Consider the following 20,841-nt stretch of genomic DNA (forward strand, 5'->3'; position numbering starts at 1 on the left):
TCCATAAATCTTAAGTTCAACAAAGAGGCTGAGTCTAGGAATGTCCAAGTCCTCAGGGTAAAATTAAGAGTAACAGACTGGACAAAGTCACCTAGGAAGTAGATGCAAATAGAAGCAAGAAGAGAATTGTGTCCCAGGTGACATCCGGAGAATCCAGAGTATGACCCTTAGGTCAAGGAGATAATGATCAGCTGATGGGCTGAGCAAGATAAGGACTAGGAACAGGACATTGCATGTGCCAAGCTGGAGGGCTGCTGATTGGAACAGGTGTAGCAGAACAAATGCTTAATGGAATTCATAAAAAAATGGAGGAGGAGGGCTGGGGCTGTAGCTCAGTGGTAGAGCGCTTGCTTAGTAAGTATGTAAGGCACTGAGTTTGATCCTCAGTACCACGTGAAAATAAATAAATAAAATATATTGTGTACATCTACAATTAAAAATTTAAAAAAAAAAAGGAAAAGAAAATGGAAGAGGAAGGAGAGATGAAGAAACTGTAAGCACCTCTTTCAGGATTCTCTGTAAAGAAAAAGAAACAGTTTAGTGGTTGAAAGGTAACAAAGGGACAACAGAGGATCCTTCAAGAAGGGAGCTATCACTCCCTTCTTGCAGGGTGAATGCTGGTGAGGACAGTCCACAATACAACCTGCCCTGGAGTATCACCAGCTACACCTATAGAGGAGGCACAGCTATGATGACTTCTGCAAGCCAAGTGAACTCACTTTTCCTGACAGTTCGTTCACTGAGCACGCAATGGATGCAGCTCTAGGTAAACAACACCATCAAAAGACTTAACCTTATCTTTAACATATATTAAAGTGGATAATTCATTTTTACAGCAAAGTAAAAATTTCACTTTAAAAGGAGCTACACACCAGGAGCAGAGGCAACTATATAATAAATTAATGGCTGTACTTATAGAAGTATGTGCACTTTGGAAGCACATGGAGGAGCGGCTATTTCAGCTGGGCTAATCAGGGAAGGCTTCTTAGAGGAAGCACTAAGCAGGCCCAAACTGAAGGGCCTAAGACTCAAAACAAAAGAGGGCACTCCAGCAGGGAGGAATCAAAAGCATGTAGGACACTGTAAGCAAGTGTGGACTTATGGGGGATACGGAGTAGCCAACAGTGTTATTTTAAGGCAAGTAAGTACCACTTGGGAGATTCAGCTGCAGTGGGTTAAGGAGAAGCAGAAGAGTGGCCCAACTGTCTAGATACAAGAGGCTGTTGATAGACAGGAGACTATCCTGGAGAATGGGGAGAAAGAAGGGTTGAAAAGGCCATCTGCATGGAGATTCCTCAGAAACGTTGGAATGGAACTCCCATGTGACTCAGTTATCCCACTCCTCGGCATATACACAAAAGACTTAAAGTCAGCATATTAGAACGACATGGCCACATCAATGTTTATAGCAGCTCAATTCACAATAACTAAGCTATGGAACAAACCTAGGTTCCCTTCAACACATGAATAAATAAAGAAAATGTGGTATATATACACAATAGAATATTACTGAGCCTTAAAGACGAGTAAAATTATGGCATTTGCAGGTAAAGGATGGAGCAAGAAACTATCATGATAAGTGAAATAAGCCAGTCCCCCCAAATCAAAGGCTGAATGTTCTGATATAAGGATCCTAACTCACAATAGGGGGTGGGGGAAGGAGTGAAGGCTCACTGGATTGGATAGAGGGAATGGCGGGGGGGAATTGGAAAGATAGTAGAATGAATAGAACATAACATTTTACGTTCATTTATGAATACATGACCGGTATAACTCCACATCATATTCAACCACAAAAATGATAACTTATTCTCCATGTATGTATGTCAAAACACATTCTATTGTCACGTATAACTAAAAAGAACAAATAAAAAGTCCAAAAAAAAAAAGAAAGAAAGAAAGGGCCAAGTGCTGCAAGCTCTTCAAATGCAAATATGAATACTAGTTCAATATGAATACTAGTTCAATCATCTGGTCTTAGCCCTTTTGTTATTTCCTAGGAATAATGAACTTAGGAAATCATTTCAAGGGAAATGATAATGAGGAAAAAATAATTGTCTTGAATTACTGCAGGAGGGGACTCCTGAATTTTTAAAAAAATGTTTGCCACATTTTAAACATGTTTTAAAAATTTTAACATGCCACACAGGTAATTGAAGTCCTTTAGAAATTTTTGTGTTGTTCAAATAAATGTTTCAGCAAATCTGCTATTGGGAGAGAGAACTTAGTTTTACAAGGCTCTGAGAAATGAACTTGTTTCATCTATCCCCTCTCCCCGCCCCCTCCCAAAGAGTAGATATTTATTTCTGAAGTATGCACAAAGAAAGATTCTGGTATAGAAATGGGAAGATCTCTGATCCCCCATCAATTCTTTTTGTCTTAAAATCAAACTGACCCCCTCTCACCTGATTTCCCAGGCCACCTTGGGGTCACTGCACTTAAGTCCCAATGAACTCATCTATTCTTGCTTCATATAAGGGCACAGAAGATTGCAATTCTTTATGAATACCATCATCACAAACAGTGCTGATAAATGGCTATAAAAGGCAATCAAAATATTTTATTGAGTTGTTTTCTCTACAAATGTTTCTTGAGTCACAAGCCTGTATTCTGAAATTTGTATTTTGAAATTTCTGTTGTCTCAATGAACAACTCTTAAGCAAGCTCCAGTATCTGTGTATATTTGCCCATTGCAAATTTAGCGCCCCCCCCCTTCATTCTACATCAATAGTCCCAATACAGTGGTTCAACTGCATGAGCCCAGGGCGACTTATCCTCTAACATTATGAAAGATCAAGAATATCAATCATTTAAATTACTGATCAATGAAATTGTTAAATCAATTAGAAGTATAAAACATCCATAAATTAATGTGGATAAACCATCAAGTGCATATCAAAATAAAATTTTTGCAACATAATGAGGCCCCATATAAGCACTGCAAAGATCAATAGTGGAACATTGTTACAATCCCAGAAGCCTTCTTGTATCCTGCCAGTCTGGCTCCTATCTCCATAGATTTATTTTGATGACTTTTAACTTTATATTCATTATCAATGCAATCACATAGTATGTTTCATTTTATTTGTTTGTCTACTGATTTTGTACTATGGATTGAACCCCAGTGGAAAGTTCTGTTTGACATATTAAATTTAGGTAGCTTTTTTGCTAAATACCTTCATAGCTGTTGGATGAGTCTCAGCAGGGCAAAACATGGAGTCACAGAGTTAACTGGCAATACATACCCAAATCAGACAAGTCCAATGTCACAGCTTACCTTCCACAGAATCTCTCATATTTGCAGAGGTGGAATCTGGTTCACTTGTCTTCGGTGCTATGTCCTGGCTTTTGTTTCCCTTGTTTCTATTTTCTTGGGATTTTTTCTTCCCTGCAACACAATATTTATTCACTATTCATTATCATTCTGGAGTTTTAGAGAAAACCATTATTAACCCGATCATAGCAACTGTATTTCTTGGCAATAAACACTTTTCATTCCTAAAGAAAGAAATGATGAATATAAATACTTTTTAAAGTCATAACAGAGGGGGGGAAAAAAACAAAACCCATAGGTCCTTTATTTGTTTATTTATTTTTAGGTCTTGGTTACCATTATTTCTCTCATAGCTATAACGACAGCTATCAAATTAAAAGATGATATATCCTCAAAAATTGAACATTATTGATGTCAAACAAAGATTAGTAATAACATTGAGTTTTAATGCCACACAAATAATAAGAACTGGCAGTTATCTGTAAGAAGCCTATTAGAGAAAAACAATATAGTATAACTTAGAGCCCTTCTGGTTAAGATACGATTCATAACTGTCAAAGCAAAATCAAGCAGAGATTCCACTGAATTAGAAGAGATACACATGCTTATGCCATTATTGGCTCAAAAATCAAATGAGGAACAATCATGAATAATTCACTGTTAGCCGGCACAGCCCTTAGAGGGCCCTGAGGAATTCAACTCTAAGTCCAGCGCAGTTCAATATTTCACTAGACGCAGGGAAGGAAATTCAAGAAATACTAATTGCATTCCAAGTGATCCCACAGTTTAGCAGGTAAGATTAAAATGCAACATCTCTTTGAGAAGCTAGAACAATGAACTCAAATCCTAAATGTGCTCAGTGGACATATACGACTGGACAGAAAGGAGTACCAAGTGACTATTGGTTTACAAGCTCCATTTTTTCAGGATTAGATCAAAACTGCTAACTGTAATTGTTCCAATTTTTTAGTTTCCAAATTTCTTTTTCATGGTAACTGGTGTTTCTCAGTCTTCAATTCAGACAGGCTCCCACTCTTCTTCCCTGGATACTTCCTTCCCTTTTTGCATTGATCTCCCCAGATTGACCCCAAACAACCCCTACAGCTACCCTGCCACTATTATCACCTCATTAGTAAAATGACAAATGATAAAACACTCACAGCTTCTGGAACACATGGAAAATGATATTCTCCATTACAGAGAATCACTACAGAGGAGCATAATTAGCTAAAATGTAGACAACAGATAAAAGTAGGGTCAGAGACACAAAACAGCATCACTGAAAAAATCATTGAGATTAAAAGTAGAGAACAAATTTAACACAATAAGTACTAAACCTTAAAAGCATCACCAGATTTTTATAAAAATTTAAGAGATGTAGCAAAAGGGGGGGGGAGTACTTAATAAGTCATTTAGCTTGTTAGCCTTAATAAGTAAATTTTTTTTAATTTTTAAAATATTTTTTAATTGTAGATGAACACAATACCTTTATTTTATTTTTTTGTGTGTGGTGCTGAGGATTGAACCCAGTGTCTCACATATGCTAGGCAAGTGAGAGCACAGAGCCACAACCCCAGGCGCTTAATAAGTAAATTCTAAAATATCATTTTAAGGAACTCATTCTTCATCCCGCAAAAAAAGATATATATTTTTTTTGCACCTACACTATGTAAGTGTTCACTTATATACATTTATGATAACCTGTTCATCCATTCAAGTCCCATGTCAGTTAAGATGGAAATAGGACACAAACATATACCTTTGGAACCACACTCTGGTACAAACAGAAGTTGTGAGTTTGCACAGATGGCCAATTCATGTTACCAGGTGAAGAATTATAAACCAAGGGGCACAATCAGAGAGGCACTTTTCCATGTGGGAAAGCTCTTAAGAGGTTTTCTCCTTTTGTCAACCTAACAGCACTTAGCCTTAATCTGAGGGCTCCAGTTTGTTTAAGGGAATTTGGATTCTCTTTCTCATTTTCTTACCCCAGTATGACCCTTCCTGTGTGTGATGCTCAGTCTATATCAGATTACTGACACCCAACAAAGTGCATGTCACCCACACACATGCAAATATAAATGGTTCCCTGCCTATGAGTATGAGCTGACTGCTCTAGTCTCTAGTGCTACTGCTCATGTCCGAGGACACCCACAGCTGCTTCATCACTGCCCCATAGTGCCCTCAGACACTCCATTACAAAGTTAAGATTCAGAGACGATTTTCTCTGAATCAAAAGACATCAGTACCAAATCAGGTACCCCAAGCAGGCCAGGCAATGTGACCTTATTTTACTGACCACTTACTTTGTATGAGGTTTTAAAATTAATTAGAGAGGTAGTCTAAACATGGCCTCTTCACATAAACCTTACACTGCATAAAATTTAACAGAAAAACAGATGAAAATCTGTCGCTAAAATAACCCCTCCAGAGGCAATTCAGAAATTTTTTACAATCTCAAGTGCCACACAAACCTAATTAATAAGAAAACATATACAGACTATTAAGTGAAATTTCTAGATTTCCCATTATTATAAAACAAAGCACAATTTTAATATTACTATTAAGATGTACTCAAAATGTAATGGCATAACACCTAAAAGATAAAGTGCTATTTGGAGTTTTATTCCCTGCCTAATTAACATAACGCCTAGCTGGTACTGAATGTCAGATGTCCCTTTTTGGACTCCCCAAACATCAGTGGGAAGTTCCTTTTCTCTCCACCCCCTCCCACCAAGATGAGGACTTTAAAAGGCATGACTGTGGAAACATAACCCATCTTGGAGAGAAACTACATGGGGTAGGTATATCTTCCGTATGCTGTGCAGAGGATCCACAAGGGCATCCTGCCAAGAAGGCTGCAGGGTACCCAGGCATCTTCAACTGACATGTGAATGACATTTAGGGTTAGATAATTCTCTGACTTTGGGGGCTATAGATGCATTGGAAGATATTTTGCAGAATATGCCAAATGCCAGCAGTGTCCTCACTTCTAGTTGTGATAACTCCAATCTCAAGACATGGTCAATACCCCTTGGAAGGAAATCTTCCCAGAAAGAGTCACTGAGCTAGACCAATATTCTGTGTTGTAGGGTAACTAAAAGTATAGGGACTCTGTGGTCTATATATTTATTAAAAATAACGGTAAGTACTTGAGAAACACTGTAAACCAATTCTAAAAATGAAGGAATAGAACAATTAGATTTACCACCAGAGTAACATGGTGAACATGATAGACTCAGTATGAGAGACAGGTGTCTAGCATGGCTCTTTTATCATTCATTCATGGAACTGAGATATCCAACACATACTATTTTTTCAGTCTTAATCAGAACAATCAGCTAATCAAGACACTTGGCATTATGGCCTCGGAGCAGAGATGAGATGACCATCAAAATCAACAATCCTATCTGCTCTTTTGAGGAAACAACTGAAGGCTGGGGACACAGTGGCACAAAGCAATTCTATGGCAGGACACAAGTCAGAACCAAGGGTCCTGCTCACATTTACACATGCCTGGAGTCACGATGTCAAACATGGCAAACACTGATGGAGGAGCCTATGACACTTCCTCAAATCACTTAAAATTCCTTCCTGATATTTGATTTTCATTCTATATGTCATCCATATAAGATGTATTAAAAGAAAACGCAGTCAGGCCTGGTGGCCCATGCCTGTAATCCCAGAGGCTTAAGAAGCTGAAGCAAGAGGATCCTGAGTTCAAAGCCAGCCTCAGTAATTTAGCGAGGTGCTAAGCAACTCAGGGAGATCTTGTCTCTAAATAAAATACAAAAGGAGGCTGGGGATATGGCTCAGTGGTAAAGTGCCCCCAAGTTCAATCCCCAGTACCAAAAAAAGAAAACACAAACCAACCTAGCAGAACTTTTACAAAGGGGCAAGGAGGCTCGTCAGCCTCTGCCTGTAAGTCAAGAGGCAATGCAGGGCGCCTGGCAAGTACACAAGTGCACTCACCATTGGGTTCCTGCAGGGTCCTACATGGCGCTACTGCCAGTTGGCTGCTCCACTTGGTCTAGACAAGAAAGATACAGGAATGAAATACAAAGAAAGTGAAATGGAAATGACCACAAAGAATAGCATGAAGGACAGAACAAAACTTTATGTACAGAAGGAAAGGAAATAAACACATAGAGATGAAGAACAGTACGTGAAACTCCAGAAGGAAAACAGTAGATATCTATTGCATCAAGGGTCTCACATTTTAAAAAATCTCTAATTGTGTACTTATGTCTAGTTGCTGAGGCCAAGACCATGGTGCACTGTATTCATTCTCAAGCCTGTACCAACGCCTGTGATGACACCTGATACCAGCACCACTTAAAGACCAATTCCACTAGAAGACCCCAAGTCCCAAACAAGGTCACACAATGGCATTAATTCTGGAGTGAAAATTAAAACCCAAGATAATAACACTAAAAGTGCTCTTTTTCCTACTGTTATTTCTTAACAGCAATAATGGTTTAATGAGCACACCTTATTATTCTTTATGAAACATTTACGCATCCATTATTTCAACTGGTAACAGAAATTAAAAGTTGCATAAAGATTTCCACTATATTTAACAGTAAAGGAACAACAATCAAATTAGAAAGCAGCATTTTTACATTTCAGCTTTATCCGAAATCAAAAAATAAATAAGTCAACTGCATAGAAACAAGATCGAAACAAACACAATTCACCTCAAGTAACATAAAGAAACAGGATTTTCTAGTGAAACAGCTACCACGGAGACATATGGGAGGCCATAATGACTACTTTCTTAGACAATGGATGACATTACTCCTGGTGCCTGGGGTGCAAGTTGCAAAATCAAAATTGCCTAAAGCAGCTTGTAAATAATTTCACCTAGGTTTGGTTTATGTTCTACTATTTAAATAAACTAGACAAACACCAGGATATTCTAGAGAATGTTTCACTTAAAAATGTTCAGGCAGCAAAGGGAATGCAAAATTTTAGAGTATTGCTCAAGTTACATTAAAAATTCATCACAACAGTAAAGTCTCATGCATTTGGTGATTTAAGTAAATTAAATTTAGAACTCTATATGTGCTGCCTCCGCACTGGGAAACACTCCAATCCTGAAGTACAAAATCAGAATTAGGTATCAGAGCAGAGAAGCCGAGAAGCCAGGAAGCCAGGTCCACCTGATCTTCTGGGGAGCTCGCTGTCATACTCAGATACACAGCTGATTTCAAATCAGCAGAGACTGCCTGTGAGGGTTCCACAACTGTGCATTAAAGGTCACCCAGGACCACGGGCTGCCCTGAACAGGATCAACATGGACCCACTACTCCCAAGGGTGGGCTGTGCCTGCTGCCTCCAGTTTCTTCACCCCCTATTGCACCTCCGCCTTTCTTCTTTGCAACTGAGTTTTGGTCCTTTCCAAGGAAAAGAACACCACTTCCATGGTTACCTCTGACCTCATAATTACAAATCCAGTGTTTCTTCACTCCCCTCCCCACTGCCCAGTTTTTCCCTCACATGTGACAGTGCTGTAGATCTTCTGCTCCTGCAATTCCTCTCCCCAGGCTTTTAACACTGCCCACCAGAACCTCCCACTTCTGCACAATCTTCCTCTTCCTCCTGGCCTAAACGAGAGGGCCCCTGATCAGCAAGGGAAGGCTGGAGCCATCCATGATCTCACATTAGGTTAAAGAAAGGCTTCAACACACATGCAAAGCTAAAGTTTTAATACCATGTGCAACTTATAACCAGAGAGGTAATAAGTTGACAGAAGCTTTGGGGAACACGCAGACATGGGATAATGAGATAAACTGGCTAATTAAAAGATGGGAGAGAAGAAGAACTAGGAGACTGTGGAGCAAGAGGACCCTCAGAGATCCCAGTCAGCTTCCTGAAACACACACACACACACACACACACACACACACACACACACACACACCCCTCTCTGAGCTTCACTGCATTACATGAATGGCTTCAAACTCACACCAAGTCAGTAGCAAAAATGGGACTTCAATTCCCATCCAACCTACCACTCCAGCTCTCCCAAAAGTTCTGTTAGAAATGCTTTCTGGGTTCTAATTTCACTATTAAAAAGGACATAACAAGGGGCCAGGATTGTGGCTCAGTGGTAGAGCACTTGCCTAGTACGAGTGAGGCACTGGGTTCAGTTCCCAGCACCACATAAAAATAAAAACAAATAAAATAAAGGTATTGTGTCCATCTACAACTAAAAAATATATATATTTTAAAAAAGGACATAACAATGTCACCTGCAATTCAGGCAAGTGTGAGAAATTCTTTAATGTAGATAAGTTCACCACACATCTTTTCACATTTCTGAGGACCTAAAGTGCAGACCAGTGGTGGGCTTCCATCAGTCAGTCATGCACTGCCATCTACTTTAGAGACAAGCTTAAGTTCCAAAAGCAACATGAAAAGGCATAAAGTTAAAAGACTTGTTTCTAAGATCAAAACAAGGAAAAAGCTACACCGTCTATACACTGTGTCAGGAAGGGGAATGAATGGATAAGGGCAAAATTTGTCACAATAAAGAACAGCCAAATGATGTTATGTGTGAGACCCTAAAGGAAAGGCAGGAGTTAAGACGACCACAGCTCTGTGTTATATTGGGTATGGTTTGACATTCTGCAGTTTGTGTGATGAAAGAGTCATATGTGTTTTCCTCCTTTTCTCCTTCTAAGTTTAAAGAGTTAATCCCTTTCAATATCCAAAATGAATGCTTTATGGTGGGTGCCCTGGAAGTCACCCAAAGTCAGTGCAAGGAGAATCAGGAACCCTGGAGATCAGGAATAACGGCAACCAGGGCTTCCATAAAGGTCAACAGCATCACATGTGGCAACAAGGTCAGAAGTGATCACTACAAGCAACCAAGGTGACATCAGTGGGAAAATGAGCCACCTGGGGCCAGGCCCTCTGGGTCCTTTGCACTTGATACTGTGACAGTTGCTTTTTTATGAAAGTAGTGTGTTATACATTTTCTGTAGTTTTTCTTTTCACTGGAAATAATTTTGAAATTTCCCTGATAGTCAAAAAATTCTAATAAGCTGCTTTGGCATAAACTTTACAGTTAAATTCACCAAGAGATGTCTGTAATCTTGGAGGCAAAAACAAAACCTCTCTGGTTATAAGTTGCACATGGTATTAAAATGGAATTCTAGGCTTCGCTTCCAACAGAAACAATGGAAAAGTTTTGGATTCTGTAATTCTGCAGATTGCAGTATAAATTCCTGAAATGCTTGCTCCTGCTAGGGGGGTGTCGCTGAGCCATCCCTGTGAGGGCTACAGACCCCCTCTCTCCTCCAAAGCCAGGCTGATGGGAGAAAGCAACATCATATCATACTTCAGATCTTTCTTAAAAAGGTTTTTATAGTGGCTTTCACTGGATCCTTCCAAATCCTACCCAAATCCTAGGAAAAACTCCTCAAATAAATATTGGCAAATTCAAATTTTAAAAACCACTGTTTCCTTACACTTTTTGGAACTTCAAATCTCAGGGCACTAACAAAATTATTTTAGAGTCTGTTTAATTAACTATCTTGGAAACTTAAGCAAGCTGCTAACCTGTTTTATTTTATAGATTAATTTCTAGGTTTCTTCTCATGGTTTTTTCAGTAGCCTTTATTTTGCTACTGGGGTGGCAGTTCTTAACATATGAAAAGTGAAGAGGAAAGGAAAATTAAGGACTGGATTCAAGTCTCAGTCCCCCTTTGCCAAATCAATAGGAGTGGGAGTTGCTGCAGAGGTGTGCATTACAAGTGCCTGGCAATCCCAAAACAGAGGAGACACCCTCTAGAATTGGTTCTCAATGGAAAGTCCTTCTTTTCTCTTCTCAAAGCACATATAAATTTTAAAATAGTATTCTGGTGAATCAACTACAAAATTTAGTTCAAAAATATTTTCAATAATAAAAGTTTTTAGACATAAAAATTTGAGATAAAATAATAAAATTCATACTTTACATTTGTTTATAAAAATGTCCAAAGGAACAACAGTCATTACTAACACCAGGCTGCAGTGTATCATTCACAGATGTAAACTCCAACTGAACCAAGAAGAGATATATTAAGAAGCTGGCAGGTGGTTCCCAGTGATGTAATGATTGGAAAGGGTATATTTTTCCCAACCCGTATTTCTAAGATGAACATTTGGTTACACCATGCAAAATAATTAATGGATAAATTATTTTAAAAAAAGAAAGAGAGAAATGCCCATGAAAGCAAAATTAATGAAGATAATTGAAAACATTCCTGCTGGTTGAGATTAACATGTACAATTTTATCAAAGTACAATCTGGACCAGGCTTCAAACTTTCCACTGGGCCTGCTGAGCAACAAGAACTTGCTCAAGTGCTTCTCTGTTCTCTAATCTCCTACCTATGCACCCAGTAAAACTGTTTAAAAAAAACACTATCTCCAAAAACATCAAATCAAATCCACAACACAGTTATGAAGTCTTAAAAGGAATTAAAAATGCTCTTAGCAGATAACTAGTCACAACTGCTTAGGCACTCAGACTACCTCCTGTTCTTCTGCCTCTGCAGCACAGAACTTCAAATATTAATTGGCCTCATCCTTTCAAACAGATACGCTGTGTGTCTTGTTGTTTCAATGCCCTTGGCTAGTACTATGCCCACCACTATTTAAATAAATATCTAAACAAGCAGGTTGAGTATTAACCTGGGCCTCAGGTCTTGGTCATCAACTGTGACAAGCACAGAGTATTGTTGACAAGCTTTCATTCTGCTTCTCCTAAAATGCAAGAGTAAGCATTTGAAGATGCTGCATTTTGGCAGAGGTTTATGAAAACAGGAACATTTATGCACACAAACCACCTCATCACTTGGACCTACTATGAAGTGAGGCACTTTCCTTCCAGTGTGACTCTGCAGCAGTGCTGTGGAAAGGTCTGATCCCTCCATGTCAGCTCTCAACTGCCATCCAGCCCCACCATGCCCTGTGGCTGTGCCCCTATCAGAACTAAGGACAACCCACATCGCTCCAGAAGGAAAGATCTCAGACTGCTAGATTCCTCATGTGCATGCTGGCTAAAACAGAATTCTGAACTCTGATAGACTCAACACTGCTCAGGCTGTCTTTCAGATCTAAGAAACGGAAAATGAGCTAAAACACATCCTCATAATTTTTTTTCAATTATAAATTACATTTAAATTAAATTTCAATTTTTTTTCTTACAGATCTCTACCTAAAAATAAAATTCTTCTAAACTACTCAACAATACATCAATATCTCTCCTTGGTTGTGCTCACTTATGTCAGCTTATGATTCCACTTTAACCCAAGCTCCCTATTCTTTCTTTTTTTTTGGGGGGGTGGGGGGTGGGCAGAGTACCGAGGTCTGAACTCAGGGGCACTCAACCACTGAGCCACATCCACAGCCCTTTTTTGTATTTTATTTAGAGACAAGGTCTCACTGAGTTGCTTAGCGCCTTGGTGTTGCTTTACATAGAATCAAGGCCAGATACCATTAGGGACATGTACATGTCCAATGAAGACAGTAGGAAGACAGCAAAGAATTCCATCACTCACTAATGTCCCCCTCAATAGATTACTGATGCTTTAATGGTGTAAGTTTTGAGTATATTTCATTCTTAAAGTCCATTACCCATTGATTTTGTTGTTCTAAACAACTGTTTCTTGCTTAATTTTAAAAATTAAACATACTGGGGTTGCCATTAGCAGGTTTTAATCTTTAGAAAGGAGAGTTTGGACCCTTTGAGAATCAGGTTTACCGGAGGCCCCTCTCTCCAGATAGTCACCAATGGACATAAGTAAACAATTTGGTAAACAATGTTGGGGACTCAAGAACCTCTTCTTATCATAGAACCAGGTTGTGAGTTTGCAAGTGTTGTTTTTCAACAGAAGTGCACCTTTATGACTGATCCCTGAAAAAGAACCCTAATTTCTTAGAACACTCAAGATGCCACACAAGTAATAACCACATTTACTTCCCTAAAACTGGTATCGTCAATTTAATTAGTAATTTCTCCTTAAGAAAACTGGTTCTTTTACACATTGGTTTCTTCATGATTTCACATCCAGAAAGACTGCGAAGAATTCTGTCATATATAACCCTGCAACTGCTCCCACGTGGTTATTACTTTCAAGGTTGATAATGTCTAAGAAAATGTATTTGAAATTCATATAAAATGTCTGGATGAGTAAAATCTGGTTATAACACTAGACTCATAAGTGATATGAACCATATAAAGGTAAGAAAAAAATAAGAAAATTTTAAGCTCCTTATAACAAACAAATAATGAGAGGGGCTTGCTTCTGACCAGGTATATGCAACATATCAAATTCCAAGAGTCCTCTGTTCCACCAACCTGTGTAAGCAGAGGTGTACCGGTTTGGGCAAAAATTAAAACAAGGCAGCTTTAAAGAAAGAAGCAGGTCTCTGAGAAGTTCCTCAGGGTCATGACATGTATAAGCCCTTGACTCTTAATTTGAAACCTACTTCATTCCACATCATCAAAGCAAATCATGAATTTTTTAAAAGAACACGTTAGAAAATGTTGAAACTCTTCATTTGTTTAGAAGCATACTGATAAGCCAAAAGATGGGCAGAAGATGTATAGGATGAATTCTGCCAGAGCCTAAAGGCTAACAGTGCTCACAGCAACCTACAGGGTAGGTCTCATCCCCATTTTATAGACAGGTAAACCAAAGACCAGAACATGTAGAATCATCTATTCAAAGTCATACCATTACTAACTGTAAAGTGGGACTGAAATCTGGCCTCCTCCTAATTCCAAGGCTCTGCTCCAGCACACCACAACAAACGCCTTGCTCTGGGACACACACATCTCCTCGCATTCTGGGTCCAGCTTAGTCTTCTTTCTTCCACCACACACACACACACACACACACACACACACACACACCATTTCAAGCTCATTTTAAACAAGTTATACACCTGTGAAATCTGATCCATTTGTACTCAATGTGGAAGCAACAGTGAAGCCCATGTAGCACACTGCCACTCAGCAAAAAAAAAAAAAAGGTAAGTTTTATTTTCCTTTTTAACATGATTTAGCAAGTAATATGAAAGAAGGGCAATTCCATGTGTTTTTTGACAACTACACATAAGATTTAAAGGACTCCCATCTCTCTAAAATTTAAGAGGATTAGAATTTGCTTAACATTTTCTATACCTACTATAACCATGAATTTATTTTGGTATACAGATAGTAGTAATATTTTCTATCTTGAATTCCTGAATTTACTAATTTTGATGAACTGATAATTATAAATAGATATTAAAGTTAATACTAAAATTTGTATCAAACACTACTATGCTCCACCGAACACAGAAAAGATACTTCCTGTGTTAGTACAATTAAGCAACTGATAAAATATCCACAGACAAGTGGATTTGAAATCTTAGACCCTCCATCAAAAAATTCCAATCAAAATTACCACTATTAATAGTTGGATACTCCTTTTTATAATTTTTTATTTATTCATTGGATGCCAGTGAGAGGGAAACTCTTAATTTGAGCTCCAGTGTTAATCCTACCAAATTTACAATTCCTTACAAAGAAACAGACAAGAAGACTGTTCTGTATTGGAAAGATCACAACAGGGACTTTGACCACTACAGCACAGCCAGCAGCATAACCTGACTGGATGAACAGAAGACTCAAACCAACCCAACATCCTCAGGCAAAGGAACAAGGCGGCGAGAGACAGTGAAGCTCACCTTCTTCTCTAGGACTTCCACCTAAAGCCGGTAGTCACTTTATTCTACAGAGAAACAGGGACTGATAATCCCATAGGTTAAGAACAAAAATACAGCCAATGGAATCATATAGGTATATTCTATGCCTCAAATTGACAAGAAAATGAAAATTGAACCTGAGAAGCCAAATCAGGACATTTCCCCAAGTCATGTGGTTGTTTATTTTATTTTATTTTATTTTTTTAATTTTTTTTTTTAGAGTGAGAGAATTTTTTAATATTTATTTTTTAGTTTTCGGTAGACACAACATCTTTGTTTGTATGTGGTGCTGAGGATCGAACCCGAGCCGCACGCATGCCAGGCGAGTGCGCTACCGCTTGAGCCACATCCCAGCCCGGTTGTTTATTTTAAACTATAACTGCAGCTTCAAACACTGCACATAATTCCGTTTTGAGGATCTAAACACAGGTGAACAAACCAGTTTTCCTTCATTTTTGTGGCATGTGATGTCTCAGGAAAGCTACAAAAGACTACACCAAGAGGCAGAAAAAGACTGTTAATCACTATAGCTTAAATAGAGGAAAAGAGGAGATTTTAGCCTAAGCAATATTTATTGCTTTTCTTTTTATCCAAAGCAAAACAATCCTTTACAACTATATAGAACTGGTAAGACACAGCTAATTCATTAGGGACGAAACTGGTTTTTGGTCATTCAGACAGTAAACTAATAAGAACATATAAAATTGAAAGTATCAGATTAGCAAGGATTTTAGATGTCATAATCTCGTTTTAGAAACTATGGTATTTTATACAACAAACACATATTTCTTCATTACGATAAACCTTTTGCCTCTAAAACTATTCAAATATTCTTTGTATATAAAAAAAATGCTGTAAGCTTTCAATATGTAACATTTAAAATAACTATACCTATCAGCTAATGATTAAAAAACTTTCATCAAAAAATATTTTGAAATTTCAAGATCATGACCACAGACATAAGAATACAGCTAAAATTAATGCTTCAGAACTCTGAGAATTTTCTAGTCTCCTACCTCACAATTCCTCAGAATTTTCTTCTTAAAATATGCACCAAGTTTTAACCTCTTAAGCAACATATTTTAAAACATTTAAGCAAAATTACTTCCTTCTAAGTTTTGGAGAAAAGGGTAGAACAGAAAGGCAATGCTTTAAAAATAAAAACACAGAATTCTGCTTTGCCTACCAATGGCTTGGGGCATGGGATGGGTGTTAACTACTTGCTGAATTTTTAAGAAACAAGCAAATCAAGTACTCTCAGTAAGTTTTAGGCAGAAAAAGTTGTATTACATTTTATTCCCAATTCAAATTTTTTTTTTTAAATTTTATGCATGCACATATATTCTAAAGAATCTATGTGGGATAAACACAGAAGAAATAAACCCCAGCCTCTCCTTAGGAAAATCTGAGAGTGGACAGGAAAGATCAGGGCACTTCTTCCTCCCTTCCTGGTTTCCTTTCACACTCTTCCAGTGGAATGAGCTGAACGGTTAGGAAGGCAACAGCTTCATCAGCAAACAAGACCCTCTCCTAAAGGACAAGACAAATATAAAAAACTATCCCCCACAAATAGACATTTTGGCAAAACAAACAAAACCCTCAAGTCTCCATCTTTGGGTCACATTCTAAAACAGAAACAGGCATGATTTAAATCAGTTTTTATATTAATGTTTAGAATTTATGTTAATTAAAGCATGCTCATGATCCGTAACATTCAGCTTAAGAAAACTTCAACATTTGTATTTTAGCCTTCAGAACAGCCAGTCATTCTCTGCAAAAGAACAGTGCTGAAGAGGAAGAGCTAAACATCATGGCTCCTTGAACTAACTCTTCAGTCAAACTACACAAGAGCCAGCCCTACAGTCCTGGACTCCAACCCCTCTGCCATCAGCACCGAAAAGGGGATGGAACAAAAGCAAAGCCTTGCTCTGTTATTGTGGTTTCAAAACTGCCACAATATTATAAAACCCTGAAAGAAAATATTCACAAAAAGTAAATAAATAAATAAATAATAAACCACCAGACTAACAACAGCTACAAAGATAATTTTTTTTAAAAAAGTAGTTTTGCGTTTTTAAAAACTGTCTATTCCTTTGTGCTCCAAGGAATATGTCTATTCAATTCATAAACCACCAAAGCAAAAATAACCAAAGGCATCAGTTCTCATCATAACTTAGCTTTCCTACACCAAAGAGCAATTAATCATCGCCTTGTGATTTAGGATCAAAGTGGGCAATTTTCACTATAGTGAGTAGTGAAAATTCACCCTAGCTAATTAGTAAAGCCAATGAGCACTGCTACTACCATAGGCTGTGCTATATAACTGTCCTACCCAGAACTATTATGCGTCAAACTGGATGTAGGCAAGCAATGTAGAGTACTTAGTGGGCAAGTGTGTAACCCCTCTAAGCGAATTCCCTCTTCTACAAAGGAGAACCATGGTCCCTACTTTGCAGTTATTGGGGAGATTAGTGATGGCATATATGGAGCACCAAACCAGTTGGCTAGAAAACAGAGTTACTAGCCATCATTGTCACCGTCAGTTCAAAGTAGTGATTCAATACATAACAGCATGATATGCAGATTAAGAGTTAAATCATGAGATTCATCCATATAAAAATACATCCAATAAAGGAATTCAACCAAGAACTCTTGCAATCAATGCAACTAGTTCTATACAAGTGGTAAAGAGAAAAATAAGCAAAAAAGATTGGTATTTATCTTTTTTGCTTAGAGAAAACACATTTAACTTTTTTTTCCCCAAATGGCTCTTGTTTCTGTGTCACAGCTCCTCTAAACTATTAACATGAATACAACCAAACCTTAGAACTGTTTCTGGCAGCATGTGACATATAAACAGGTAATGGGAATGCCTCCAGAGCACCATCTCAGGCTATCTGAAACTGCAACTTTCAGTTCTCCGCTCAGTTACCGGAGTGCCTACTCAAGTTTAACCTCCAAACTGGTGTTGTTGGGATATTCACCCAATTCCTTCTCTTTAGAGGTGACTTTAAATGTAAAACCACACCCTCCCCTCTGTACTGCTCATAGTAATATTAAGTCCACCTACTATAAGAGGCATCTGTAAGGTGGAACGTGAAACTACTGAGGACAAGGAAACACTGCAGGAATTTTTAAAACAATAAAAAATATGTTATTTAGGAAAAAAAACCTGGAGTTTATATTCAAGGAAAGAACAACAAATTGTTGTTGTTTTACTGTCAATTACTAGTATTTTTTTAGAAACCAACTATTTTGAGCTCATTATACAGGTCTTACTATTCTTTTACCTTTTAGAAAACCTAACCATAATCAAACCTTTTTCTGCATTACACAAGTCTCTTCTTTCAATTTACAATGGACAGGAAAACCAGTATAACCACCTAAGAACAGACACCGTGCAGCACAGTTCCTAATACTCTCAATAATGATCTATTAAACAGTTTTTCATTGTGGCATATATTAGGATTTTGCAAATTTTTCCATTAAAATAGTTGAAAAATTTGCAAAAATGCCTTGGGAAATTTTAGTTAATCAACATAATTTCCTTATTAAAAAAAAGGGTATATATAATCAACGACACAAAACAAAAATACTGACCAACCTTTTAGCTAGAGAAATTCAATGAGAGCAGAAATAAAATTAGAAATTAAAAAAAAAATAACAAAAAAAGTCTAACTCCTACTATTGGAAAAATTAATTAAAATTGTATTAAGCTTTTAAAAATATCCCACACAACAACAGCAGAGAGATCAACCTGATGGGCAGATACCAGAGGTAGGACATCCAATGCTCTGCACCACTCAGCTAGAAAGCAGTGAGCGCTTTGGCGGGAACCCACTCCAGAGAACACAGCCCTCCTCGGTCCAACATGACACATCTGCAAGGCATAAAGTAAGCATAGATACAAAGCTACTTCCAACTGCCTCACCACCTGCTCCACCTGCAAACAAGAACTATGAGTGAACGTCTTGTTAGTGAGTGGAGCTACAGGACCCATCTGCCATCATCCTTAGACACCACAGCCATGCTACTGTCACTCAACTTTGGTCAAGGATCCTGAAACAGAGCTGCCAGCTGCTAGGGAAGATCAGCAGACCAATCCACGAAGGCTCACTGTTCTCTGCTTTTACTAAGTGTATCCTCTAACATTGACTTGAAGCAGAAACAGTGCTAAACAGTGCTGTCCCTTTTTCTGCGCTCTGTGTACAAGTAAGCAAAAAGCAGACTGCATATATGAATATGCATGGAACTCCTCCCTGCCAGTTCTGACTCTGACATTCCTTGGCAGAGTGATCCTGAACAAGATCTACAACCTTGAGAAGGGCCCATTCTTCATCTAGAGCTGGTAGGAACCACCTCACAAACACAGGGCTAGTAAGAATACTCATGGAGCACTCAGCACTCTGTGGGGTACACACACCTCTGCCAGGAGGCTCCACGTCACCTTCAGAGCCTCCCTCCACATCTGTTTTCCACCTGTTGTTCAGCATTTCCTTCCCTGTGACATCCCATGACCCTCTGACGGATAACTTATGTGTTGCTCTTTCCTTCTTCCCCTCCTCTCCTTCCCTCTCAAGAACCTTCCCAGGAAGCTCCTTTTATCACTCCCCTCCCCAAGACTCCTGTTGAGACACATCAACCACAACCCCAAGTGTGAACTGCACTTGGTTACAATGACACAGCTCCACACTGCAGGTGTCTAGTGCTGGATACAGCCATCTCTCCAACCCAGCCACTTACATGGTACTTGGCAGAAAAAATTTGAATTATAATCGAGTTTTATAATTCAAAACACTCATGTGGGTTTCTACATGAGCAGAAATGCTATTAGAACACCAAGCTGGACTTGTTCCTGGAGCCCTCAGACTCTAGAACTTCCTATGTCCTTTATGTCACAGCAACAGAAAGGCTCCCAATTCCCCATCAACATCTGCACTGCAGCTTACTCACTCTCTACCCCTGGTGCTGACATAACTAAGTGTCTCACTCACCTGTGGCCTGTGATCCCCTCACTTGGGTCTTCTGCTGTGATTCCACACCCAGAATTGCACCTGACACAAGCCTGACCAAGACCTGTTAAGGAGCTGGAGGGACCTGCAGACACCACCAACTTCTGTGACTGCTCACAGCGCCCAGCCTCCTCTGCACATCCCCATCCCACCACCCTTTCTAAAGGAGGCCTCCCTGGGCAATCCCGCCCCAAATGCCTTTTTTCTCTTCTGAATGTCACCAATCCTTACCGCCTATGCTCTAGACTAGCAATTTCTTTTTAGGCTGCCTGGAACTAAGTTCTCTTTGCATACGGAGTTTTTACCTTCCTAGACTCACTACAGGTCTCCTTTAGAGGCTTCGATTATTCAGCACCTTTGAGCAAGGATTTCAAATACATGCAATTTCAAAATACCCGAGTGACTTCACAGTACCAAGGTTTTTCATTTGAGCTACTCTACAGACAAATGAAATATTTTCTTTTTAAGCTAATCTTAATTTAAGTGCTTTATAGTAACTAAAAGTCACTGTTGATACACTCAGGGCTATTTAAGGTTTTTATGAAGGGTTATATGACCCTTTTAAGTGATCTTAAGGAACTACACCTGAAAGCCCAATAGTGAAGAAGACAAGTTTATAACAAAACTAGCAATGAACTGTCTTTTTCACCATTAGGCCTATGAAGTACAAAACTTCTTGCACTATTAAAAACACTTCTTTCCTTCTAATTTGCTAGGAACAGTGAAGTCAGTAGATGAGAACTGGCCTCTAGGAGGGGAGGGTCAGCAAAGCCAGACTCCAGTTCCAGCATGGGGAAGACCATGGAGAAGA

The 20,841-nt window shown here is 38.6% G+C and overlaps 1 protein-coding gene across 6 annotated transcripts in view; it reads right to left on the bottom strand.

The window, feature by feature from the left end:
• Prdm2 (PR/SET domain 2) overlaps window positions 1–20,841 on the bottom strand; it is a 118,988-nt gene that overhangs the window by 42,171 nt on the left and 55,976 nt on the right. For 4 of the 6 annotated variants that reach the window (XM_058571145.1, XM_046468577.2, XM_046468578.2 and 1 more), the window contains one exon: window positions 3,278–3,388. The exons of 1 other annotated variant lie outside the window; for it this stretch is intronic. In XM_058571145.1, the coding sequence (XP_058427128.1) occupies window positions 3,278–3,388 (111 nt within the window). Of the gene's footprint in view, window positions 1–2,405; window positions 2,538–3,277; window positions 3,389–20,841 lie in introns of those variants that run through there. One more of the 6 variants, XM_058571146.1, reaches the window with a different exon arrangement.

Source organism: Marmota monax, unplaced genomic scaffold (assembly GCF_021218885.2).
Source record: "Marmota monax isolate L192 unplaced genomic scaffold, Marmota_monax_Labrador192_F-V1.1 WCK01_AAM20220418_F8-fsc00008, whole genome shotgun sequence".
In the NCBI taxonomy this organism is placed as follows: Eukaryota; Metazoa; Chordata; class Mammalia; order Rodentia; family Sciuridae; genus Marmota; species Marmota monax.